General features: G+C 33.5%; 2 protein-coding genes across 5 annotated transcripts in view; one reads left to right on the top strand and one right to left on the bottom strand.

Annotated features, from left to right (window-relative positions):
* The window catches only part of LOC137005491 (NACHT, LRR and PYD domains-containing protein 12-like), a 32585-nt gene extending 23952 nt beyond the window's left edge, over positions 1-8633 (bottom strand). Inside the window, exons 1-8 of one of the 4 annotated variants that reach the window (XM_067366435.1) lie at positions 8280-8633; positions 7109-7165; positions 6821-6934; positions 6152-6265; positions 5821-5901; positions 5344-5451; positions 3419-5194; positions 141-311 (exon numbers count right to left, since the gene is read on the bottom strand). In XM_067366435.1, coding sequence (XP_067222536.1) covers positions 141-311; positions 3419-5194; positions 5344-5451; positions 5821-5901; positions 6152-6265; positions 6821-6934; positions 7109-7158 — 2414 coding nt within the window. In that variant the 5' untranslated portion in view covers positions 7159-7165; positions 8280-8633. Of the gene's footprint in view, positions 1-140; positions 312-3418; positions 5195-5343; positions 5452-5820; positions 5902-6151; positions 6266-6820; positions 6935-7108; positions 7202-8279 lie in introns of all 4 variants that reach the window. The other 3 variants (XM_067366432.1, XM_067366433.1, XM_067366436.1) reach the window with 3 other exon arrangements.
* Positions 7530-12193, top strand: part of clstn2b (calsyntenin 2b) — an 89615-nt gene continuing 84951 nt past the window's right edge. Inside the window, exon 1 of the mRNA XM_067366437.1 lies at positions 7530-7683. Coding sequence (XP_067222538.1) covers positions 7608-7683 — 76 coding nt within the window. The 5' untranslated portion in view covers positions 7530-7607. The remainder of the gene's footprint in view (positions 7684-12193) is intronic.

Raw genomic sequence — 12193 nt, 5'->3', positions numbered from 1 at the left:
AGTATCATGTGACTGAGGAGCAGCTCATGTGTTCAATCATTTACAGCTCAATCAGCTGAACTCACAGCAGCAGAAAGAGGCTGAACACTTCAAATATACTTTACATTGTGATTCATGTGTGAGAGTCAAATCAATCTTACCACAGCGTCTTCAGTTTACAGTGAGGATCCTGTAGTAAATCAGAGAGAAGAGACACTGAATCTCCTATTTTATTCCCAGACAGATTCAGTACTCTCAGGTGTGAGGGGTTTGATCTCAGAGCTGAAGTCAGAGCAGCACAACCTTCCTCTGTGACTCCACAACCATGCAACCTGTAGAGAACAATGACACACTCTTCACTCTCAGTTTAGATCAGTTTAACAGGTACAAAAATAAACTGACTAAACTTGATTCACAAGTCACAATTCTAAACTATTAAATATTGCAAACTGATCACAGATTAAAAAAAATAATAATTAAAAAAAATAATAAAACAAAATTCAAAAACTTTCTACACATGCTTCAAAAATTCCAATTTAAATGAGAAGTTTAATAAGAAGACAGCCACAGAGGAAAGATGATCTTCATTTGTTATGTTGGTTAATCACTGTATTACTGCTGATCTTATGGTGAAGGATAAAACAAAATCAACTTATTGTACACTGTAAAAAAAATCCCGTTGTTTCTACGGAAAAATACCGGCAGCTGTGGTTACCAGAACAATACTGTAAAAATGACCTCAAACCGTAAACATACTTACGGAGTTACATGTGAATTTTACATTTTAAATATGTATATTTAACATTGGATTTCAGTACACTGTAAAAAAAAAAAATCCCAGTAAAATTTACGGTAAAATAACATATTTCATTAACTGATATAATGTTAATTTACCAACCTAATGAAGTACTAATATCTGTTTTGTATCTTTATAATACACTGACAGTCACCAAACACAGAGGTGATAAGAGTCACATGATGAATCAAAGTTCATCACAAGCAGCTTTTCCACAAGCTGAGGAGGACAATACTAATATATAGAAGGTGCACACAGTGTCATTCACACACACACTAAACACCATCATGGTAACATGCATGAAATTTTAAAAATGCAATAAACATTAATTTAACAACATTAGATGTAAAATAAAACCCTAATGTACATAACTGATTAGAAAAAAATGAGAAAAACTAAGAAGAAACAGTTATTTCAACAAAAATATATCAAATGTGAAGTGTCACGCAGGGAATTGTGGGAATGTCAATTTAGGTTTTTTCACTGTAAATTTTACAATGAATTGTTATTTTTCACTTTCAAAAACTGCGAATTTAACGGTATTTTACCGTATAATTACATTAAATGTACCATTAGATCTATTCCAGTTATTCACCGTATATAGTACGGAAACTTTCTGTAAACCAATTAACAGTTTTTCACTGCAGCATTTTTACAGTCTTTTACTGTTAAAATCACGGTAATTTTTTACAGTGTAAAGCTGATTCAGATTTTAGATCCGGTACAAATATAGGATGGTGATTATTAACCCTTAAAAAGAGAGGAGCAAGAAAATGAGTATTAATCAAACTAGCAGAAGAAACTGAACCTCCTAAACTTGACCAAACATGGTTTGCTGATCATAATTGGTGTCCCAGCTTGGTCAGGCTGGTCTGTTTCCTGGTTTTAGAGAATTTTGGGGCACATTCAGCTGGTTAAGCTGGAACATAGCCAGATATAAGCTTATATCTGCTAGATATGCTTTTTAAGCATTGTGGTGGTTCAAATACAATCCCAAAAACAATCTTAAAACTTCACAAAATGACAAATGAAAGTAAACTTTACAGAACTTTACTTCTGTTTCTCGACAGAAACCTGTGAGTCTTCAAGTGCTTCAAGAGAGCGACCATACATTTGTTGTTTTGTGTTTTAAATTAATTTATTAATTTTTAATCATTTACTCAATCATTTATTAAATCATTTAATTGTTCCTTTCAATCATATAATTAATTTTAGTTTTATTACTTATTTTACTTATTTTCCATGCTTATGCAATGCTTGCTATTGTTGTTTAACCCATTAAGCCCGAAGTGTGCCAGTGGCGAGACACAAATGCACCCCCGTGAAAAAATTCATAATCAAATTATTAAGCAAACTCTGACAGGAATAACACAAAATTGGTCAAATTTTAAAGCTTTTTAATGCATCCAAACATTTTGTTAAACTCTTAAAGAGTGCTGAGAGGGCGCCACTTATAAAAAAATGAATAATCATATTTTTCAAAACTACTGCCTTGATAATCACAAAATAGGTGTCGTTTGAAAGCTTAGAGTCTGAACTTTACAATGAATGTAGCCAATTGGATTAACTCCTAAATACTGCTGGGTTTTTCACTGAAAAATAATCATTTTAAATACATTTTATTTTTTAGTTTACTCCAATGTGTCAAATGCATAATCCATGACATGTGTTATATGTCATTTGAAAGGTCTCATGGAGTAGAATACAATGAGTGTAATTATTTTGGGCTTTGGCTGAACTTGAGTAAGTTTTTGTAGGTGAAGCCCCATATGTAAATAATAAACCGATGCAGCATTTATGTCTCATTCCACGTCATAACATCAGGAAACTAGTTCTGATTGTGGAAAATCACATTACTTACAGCAGATTCTCAGGATTAAAATGACATCAGCATAATCCAATAAACCAATCACAAGATATTGATCACGCAATTATGATACATAAAACCCCACAGGTGCACAGATGCTGACTAAAAAAAATGCATCTCTCACTTGGCATTTAAGCATGTAACTTATACTTATATTGTAGAAAATGGCACATCATTACTCTTCAGTGGATTCTACCGATTAAAATGAGTCCAAGATCAAAATAATCCAGTCTTTCACAAGCTACTTCACGCAAAAGCACAATTTTAAAAATGCCCATCAGGGGGTGCCAATGGATAAACAAAAGGCTGCCTTGGTCCCAAATGCTGTAACTCTTTTTTTCTTTATGGGATCACCAAGAAATTTGAACCAGATACAGCTCACATATAGAGGAACATCACCAAAAAAAAAAGAAATTTCCTCCTTCTTTATTTCCTTTCTGAGTTATTGCATGGCAAATATGAAATATATGTAAAATTTCCCTTGAGCAAACTTTTATTTTTTGACTTTATCAGCAGTTTCTCAGCATGAGAAAATATGAGAAATATTTCAATTAATTCTTTATTTGCAAAAACATTTTTAATATTTGATATTAATGAATCATTGTTTCATATGAAATTTCTCTGACTTTAAAAACTTAAGAGTGTTACTGATTTAAAAAAAAATATCAAAGTACTGACCACTAAACTATAGACAGCATCTGCAGCACTGAAGATTAATGAACGTTTATTTTCTTAATGTTTTAACAGTGAAGTGATTGTTCTCAAAAGATACTTACTGAAGTCCTCTGGATTCTTTCATCACAGGCAGCAGCTTCTGAAGAACCTTTAGATTTTTAGCTTTATTGTTTCCTCCAACAAACTTCCTGAGATCAAAATCATCCAGCTTCTCCTCTGATGTCAACAACACAAAGACTACAGCTGACCACTGAGATGAAGAGAGTTCGGCTTCCTTTATTCTTCCAGATTTCAGATACTGTTGTATTTCCTCCACGAGTGAATGATCACCCAGTTCATTCAGACAGTGGAACAGATTGATGGATTTCTCTGGAGAGTCAATGGACCTGATCTTCTTCTTGATGTACTCAACTGTTTCCTCATTGCTGTCAGATCTGCTGCTTCTCTGTTTCATTAGTCCTTTTAGGAGAATCTGATGAGACTCGACTGACAGACCCAGAAGAAACCGCAGGAAAAGGTCCAGATGTCCATTTTTACTCTCTAGAGCCTCATTCACAGCTTTCTGATGTAGGTCAGATAAAGTGTATTTTAAAAACATTGAGAGGTCAGAGAACACACTAGAGAAGACCTGTGAGCTGTTCTTTATAAAATAGAGGTGCACATATAGAGCCGCTAAATGTTCTTGAACGCTCAGATGAACAAAGCTGAAGACTTTCCCCTGATACCAGCCAAACTCCTCTCTGAAGATCTGAGTGCACAATCCTGAGTACACTGATGCTTCTGTCACATCAATGCCACACTCTCTCAGGTCTTCCTCATAGAAGATCACATTGCCTTTCACAAGCTGCTGAAAAGCCACTTTCCCCAGTTTGAGGATCATGTCTTCATCTGTCACGTTCTTCTCATAGTCCTTCTCATGTTTGATGTTGGTCTGAAGGATCAGGAAGTGTGTGTACATTTGAGTGAGAGTCTTGGGAATCTCTCCACTCTCTGCTTCACTCAACATCTTCTCTAGAACAGCGGCTGAGATCCAGCAGAACACTGGGATGTGGCACATGATGTCGAGGCTCCTTGATGACTTCAGGTGTGAGATGATTGTATTGGCCAGACTCTGATCACTGATTCTCTTCCTGAAGTATTCCTCCTTCTGTGGCTCATTGAAGCCTCGTACCTCTGTCACACGATGGACACACTCAGAGGGGACGAGATCAGCTGCTGCTGGTCTGGAGGTGATCCAGATGAGAGCAGAGGGAAGCAGATTCCCCACAATGAGGTTCATCAGCAGCACGTCCACTGAGGCTGATTCACTTACATCACACAACCTCACATCGCTCTGAAAATCCAGAGAAAGACGACATTCATCCAGTCCATCAAAGATGAACAACACTTTATATTTGTCACTGGATATTTCCATTTCTTTTGTTTCAGGGAAAAAGACATGAAGAAGATCTGAAAGACTGAGTGTTTTGTCCTTCATCAAATTGATCTCTCTGAAAGGAAGTGGAAATATGAGCTGGACGTCCTGATTCTCTTTCCCTTCAGCCCAGTCCAGGATGAACTTCTGCACAGAGACTGTTTTTCCAATGCCAGCGACTCCCTTTGTCAGCACAGTTCTGATGGGTTTGTCTTGTCCAGGTAAAGGTCTAAAGATGTCATTGCATTGGATCGGTGTGTCCTCTGTTGCTGCTCTCCTGGATTGTGTCTCAATCTGTCTCACCTCATGCTCATTACTGATCTCTCCACTCTCACTCTCTGTGATGTAGAGCTCTGTGTAGATCTCATTCAGGAGTGTTGGGTTTCCCTGCTGTGCTGTTCCCTCATACAGACACTCAAACGTCTTCTTCAGATTTGATCTAAACCTGTTGAGGACTTCATGGCTGTAAAATTAAAATACCACATTATTACACAAGCCTAAGTGATACATATATAAAAACAGTAAGATCTATTGAAATTATGAATTATCGATCATGTCGTTGATTATAAACTATATGATAAATCTCTGCAGCATCAAAACCTTGTATATTACCTGTCACCAGGATACATGTTTTCATTCATTTGTTGATTCATAGACTCATCAGATTTCATTTTCTTACAGACAGGTTCTGTTACATCTGGTCTGGATCGCAGGAATCGCCTTAAACAGCATGAAGTAGATAAATAATCAGATACTCTTGATATTATGAATTGATACAGTTTGTTGCTGCGATTATATTAGAAAATAAAATGGATAGTTTCTAGTGGTGATAAAGTGATGATATATTAATGTGCCCAATTTCTATATAGCTCGGCCATAAACCATTGACACAGTGAAGTTAATTAACTGAATTAATCGATGGTTGATTCATTGAAAGTTTTTTTTTTTTTTACTAATTTTTGGTATATAAAACAAAAAATGAAGCAATAATACATTAATAAATTAATAAATTACAATGTACACAAAGCCACAAAGTGTTTTTCATATTCTGTATCATATCAAATCATATATTTCATAGAAATGTTATACTTGGGATCAGTCTGTGTATTTATCGATCTCTTCATAGACACACGGCTGGACTCTGGTTTTGAACTCTTCTGATCAACTGAACTGAATAGAGAGATTAAAGAAACACTTTAAGGTTTTTTTTTTATTTTATTTTTTTATTGACATTATGTTGATACAAAAACTGTACATTTAACTAAACACTCTCATAGATGTGTCTGTGTGAGCAACACTATATGATAAAATATCAGATAAAGATAAAAATAACTATAAACAAAATACAAAAATAACTATTCAATATAACAATATAATACAAAATGCCATACTATAATCATATTTTACAGAAATGTTATACCTGAGATCAGTCTGTGTATCTCCACTCTTAAAATTTCTTGGCTGATCCATAGACACGTCACTCTTCATAGACACACAGCTGGACTCTGGTTCTGATTTCTTCTGATCAACTGAACTATAACAGAAAAAAATTAAAGAAACACTTTTTTTACTGACGTTATGTTGATACAAAAACTGTACATTTAACTAAACACTCTCATAGATGTGTCTGTGTGAGCAACACTATATATGATAAAATATCAGATAAAGATAAAAATAACTCTAAACTAGGACTGTTCAACGATAATCGTGATTATGTACAAAATAAGAGTCTTTGTTTACGTAATATGTGTGGGTTTGTTTTGTGTATACTTATTATGTATATATAAACATGCATTCATGTATATATTTAAGAAAAATATCTTATATTTCTATAAAAAAATGCATTTATATATAATATAAATATATTTAAACATAAATGCCTATATTTCTATAATATATAAATGTATGTGTGTGCATTTATATATACATAATAATTATACACAAAACAAACCCACATATATTACGTAAACACAGACTCTCATTTTGTACACGATAATCGTTGAACAGCCCTACTAAAAACAAAATACAAAAATAACTATTCAATATAAGAATATAATACATGCCATACTATAATCATATTTTATTTTACCTGCGATCAGTCCGTGTATCTCCACTCTTAAAATTTCTTGGCTGATCCATAGACACGTCACTCCTCACAGACACACAGCTGGACTCTGGTTCTGATCTCTTCTGATCAACTGAACTATAATAAGAGATAAGAGATTTGATCCTTTATGATTATAATAATTTTATTACAAGGTCTTTAAAAAGTATTTTTCATCAAAAGCACTTTAGGTCTTGTTTTGTTTGTAATAAAATTTTAACTTAACAAAAACATCTATGTTTAAAAAATGTAATTTATGCTTATTTTAAGTACCTGTATTCTGGAGAAACATATTTATCTCTGGATGTTTGTGGGTCATCCATGATTAATCTGAAGGCGAAACAATCTGATCTCGATCACTCTGGACTGAAATGACAGCAACAATTCAGCTCAACTGGTCAGAAACAGGATCACGAGGCGGCGACGTTCACTCAAACACACTATTTTTACATCCAAAGTTGCGAATTTAACTTATACGTAAAATAGCAATATCACATTAAACATTTAAAGCATGCGTTTCCATCCAGTGAGTCAAAGAGAACAAAACAGTCACTTCCTGATAAACTCGTGCTAAATATCGCTAAGAAACATAGGAGAAGCCACTGTATATAATAATTTTCGTATAGCTACAATAAATTATCTGTCCCCTCAAAGGGCGCAGAAACACAATAAACCTCAGAGGCGGATGCTGCTGTTTACAAGACAGTTCTGGGAGGAATTATACCGAACCACATTGACGACAGACTTCTGACTGACCAAAACAACATTTCAGATGCTTTGCAACAAGTTTCCTCTGGTAGTTATGTCGTCCCATTGCGCAATTTTTTATGCCATCGAGGATTTATTCGGTAAATGTGTTTCCATCTAAGTTTATGCTAATGTTTTCTTATCGGATAAAAAAAATGATCCGACTCATACGAGCGCATATGTTTTTTTTTTTGTTTTTTTTTTTGCGCATTTTTAGAATTTATCCGCATCTTGGCGTTTCCAGCAGTTTTTGATGCGATATCCCAAAATGCGCATAAAAATACACACAGAATGAAGAATAAAGTACTAAAATATTAGGCCTAAAGCAGAAGTCTCCCTAAAGTGTCTCCAGACCCGAGAATACAGATTCTTAATTTATTTTATTTATTTATTTAACCTTTATTTAACCAGGCAAGTCTTTAAGAACAAGTTATTATTTTCAATAACAGCCTGGCAGAAGAGCAAAAGTCTCCTGAAAGACATACAGCCATACATTACAATACATACATGTATGCATACAAAAAACAAACAAACAAACAAACAAAAAAAAAAAAAACAGTTAAAACACTTACAGGTTGTAAAGGCACTCGTTAATAATTTTTTAAATGCACAAACTGAAACATGTGTCTCTAATTTCAATAGCTTCTGTAACACAATCCAACCAATAAAATAATAGCTAATAAAGTAAAAACCTCACCTTTCAAAAAAGCCACATGCAAATTCATTACAAAGGTTCCCATTAAACACGCTGATAGTCGTTATTTTAAATAACGGTTCTGGTTGTTAAAATGGTGAACATCAACTCTGAACTTACTTTCACTTTATCCACCTATTTCCTGGAGGCGCTGCTAAACTGAAACGGTGGTGCGTTGAACCAGAGATTGTATTGAACAAACTGTTCTGATGTCGCAAGAGTTGCAACTTGCAACTATGGCAGCTGAGAAGGCCATTCTTTGTGTTCTTTTTTGAAGAATTTTCAGATCCTGATGAAATCGATATAAATACGTTTTTAATACTGCAAAATGCTTTTTCACCAGAGTGATGACGCATATGATAAGTGAGTCATGGGGCTCAAAAAAAGTTTTGCTACGTTTTCCGGGTTGAACGACATATTTCCTAGAAACGGTGTGCAACGGGTTTGAGGTGAATAGAACTCAGTCACTGATAAACTCACGCTATTTGATTGGCAGCTCCAGCAATTGCAAAGTGAGCCTTCTTTGATCGCTTTATATTTATAATTTAATCACAGTTAAAATAACAGATTATTTTCATCCCACTAAGAGAAACAATGTAAAGTCACTGGTTTAATTTACTAACAAGAAAGTTTCAATTCTGAAACTTACAGGATATTCTTGTAGTATGATGACCTCTTATATATCAAAAGATTAGATTTCTCAGTTCATGACCCCTTTAATTGTAAAAAGCAACAGAGGTCAAGTATCTGTTCACAACTCATGCTATTATCTCAGCCATGATTTTTTAACTACAGCCACCAAATCTGGTGAACTGATGCTTTGTAATCTTTCAGTAGTCAATAATGATGAAGAATCAAGAAACAACACCAACCTCTTCGCTCCTCAGGATCTTCATGTCTCTTGCTGCGTGATTTTAGATAATTCATGTCCTCACTTTCCTCTTCAAACCTTTATGTATTTTACACCAATTTCATGTCACAAATATATTACCAATATTTACTGGTGAAGTGTTGTTGTTGGAGTCTGCAGGTGTGGAAAAAAGACATATGCATATTTGGATAAATGCATGGTAAACGAATAAATGTAAAACAATCATTCAACAAATCAAAAAATATTATTATTATTATTATTATTGCATGATTTACATTGTGTTCCAAAAAAAACATTTGATATCTAAATGTTACAATATAAACTGCATTCTGAAATGGAAACCGGGGACATTTCCTATTTGAGTGGTCAAAATTTAACCGAAATCTCATTTGTTATTATCTATTAATTAAAAAACGGGGACAATACATTTGTTTTTTTTTTTTTTTTTTTTTTTTTTTTTTTTTTTTTTAGTTGTTGTGGTTTTCCACATTGATTTTACATTAATAATTGTTATGATTTAATTTTATTATTAGGATATTTGGTCTGGTTTTAATACAATTCTCCAAAAAAAAAAAAAAAACTAACCAGTATGCCAGCTGCAAAAACACATTACAAAATAAAACATAAATATGAGATAAATAAAACAGCAAATATTTTTTACATTTATTATTGAATTTAATATTTTCCATTTTCACAAGCTGTATTGCCTAAAGAAATTACAACTTTTTAAGCTTTTAACTATTTTTAACTATTATTTTGCATTTTAGACTCATTTTAAGCGCTAAGTGAGTTGCAAGTGTATTGTTGTTATTTTTTTTATTTATTCATGTTTAAGCGTACCTTCACCACGTGATATAGTTAAGACGTTGTGACTGGGGACGTTTAAAATTGTACAAAAAACAATCCCACATCATGTTGAGGCCCTGTTATAAAACACATAACAGTATTACTTTAATTTAACATGATCAGTTAGTATGTTAGGCTACTACCTGAAAGCTGAAAACGATATTGATGTTTGATAACTGATGATAATGGCGCCGGGGTTGCAAGGTTTCCACAACAAAACTCGCTACTAAAAACTATGGTCCCACGGTAAAAATCACGTTCCGGGGGGTAAAATCCGGGTTTTTGGCGGGGCTCCCCAGGTAAAAGTCACATTCCAGGGGCTAAATAGCATGTTAGGGTCACTTTAACCCGCGGGAACAGTATAAAAGTACTATATGCACGGTTACTTCCTGGTTGATCTTTAAGCCAGCTCGGGCATTTCCGGGGAACTGTTAGCTGTTCATTCTGTAGTCACTGTACATCGACACAAAACCATCAATGGTTGACTTTTTAATGTTGTATTCATATTTTAATGCAGTTATCACATTTACCTAATTTGCCAATAAACCAGTTGTATTGATTGCAATAAAGACGAAGCTATTCAGGCCGTTTAAAAACGCTGTGTCTGTAGACACACACACACACACATTTTTTCCTCAGCACTTCAAATGTTATTTTTAATGTGGTGACCACAAACATTACTTGTTCATCCTTCTGAGATTGTCCCCATTGTAAAACCAATCGTTTAAAAATGTAGTAAATTCATCATTTGATAGAAAACACTTATTTAAAAATAAAAAAAAGACAATATTACCACTTTAACTAGCAGGTGGCGGCAAAGTAGCATGTATTTGCGCATTTGTGAGCCATTCCTCTAATCGTTTTTCACTTCGTTTTTGACTAAATATTAAATATTATAAAATAACTAGGTTTACAAATACATTTTGTCAATGTTAAGTATGAAATACTTACAAAATCTTAAGAAAAACAATAACATTTATAGTGAATTAATTAAACAGAAACTGTGTACCGCACTTTTACCTTGTAATCACAGCAGCTGTCAGTCAATGCAGAGCAAGATCTATGATTTCAGCACACTTATAAAAACACACATTTTATTCAATGAATCTATCTAAAGTGCACAATAAATATTTAATTTTTGAAGCTTTTTTTTTTTTTACATAGAAGTGTGAAAACTGATAGTCGAATTGAATTTAGCCGAGGAGGAACACTGAGGTAGGCTATGTCTTTATTTATTTATTTTTTATGCGTGTTACGTTTGAATAACTAAATTAATGCTATGCCTGTCTATTTAAGTGACTATAATCTGATAATAAACTAAGCATTACACTACTGATGCTCAACACACCAGCAGATGACATCTCACCGGAAGTTTTCGAGCTGGCTTATATTAATGCGGATATGGAAGGCTGTTTCAGCATAAAAACGTTCCAGCGTTACTCGTCGTAATTATATTTTTACTAGTAACAATTAAATTAAAGAGCTCTATAATTAAATTTTTACTAGTAACAATTACAATTATAGAGCTCTATAATTAAATTTTTACTAGTAACAATTATGATTGTAGAGCTCTCTAATTGAATTATAGAGCTCTGCAATTATATTCTTACTAGTAACAACTGAATTGTAGAGCTCTATAATTCAGTTTTTACTAGTAACAATTCCAATTAGAGAGCTCTACAATTCATTTATTACTAGTAAGAATTCAATTGCAGAGCTCTGTAATTCAATTGTTACTAGTAATAATCCAATTGCAGAGCTCTACAATTCCACTAGAGAGCTCTCTAATTCAATTGTATAGTAAAAACTGAATTAGAGAGCTCTTTAATTGTAATTGTTACTAGTAAAAACTGAATTAGAGAGCTCTTTAATTGTAATTGTTACTAGTAAAAACTGAATTAGAGAGCTCTTTAATTGTAATTGTTACTAGTAAAAACTGAATTAGAGAGCTCTTTAATTCAATTCTTACTAGTAACAATTCTAATTACAGAGCTCTATAATTGTATTATTACTAGTAAAAACTCCTATTCATGAGATGCAAAACAGATTGCAGATTTCCGCCTACAAAAGTGCGTTTCAAAATAAAAGCCCTGTAGCGTGGTTCTAAAGTATCCTGAAATATTTTACAGACTTAGGTAACATATTAATCATGTTCACATTAAAGCAAAATTAAGATGATGCCTGAGATGAAAGCCTATAT

This window comes from Chanodichthys erythropterus, chromosome 17 (assembly GCF_024489055.1).
Source record: "Chanodichthys erythropterus isolate Z2021 chromosome 17, ASM2448905v1, whole genome shotgun sequence".
NCBI classification, from domain to species: Eukaryota; Metazoa; Chordata; class Actinopteri; order Cypriniformes; family Xenocyprididae; genus Chanodichthys; species Chanodichthys erythropterus.
The sequence above is the reverse complement of the archived record's forward strand: the minus strand, read 5'-3'. Positions and strand labels throughout refer to the sequence as shown.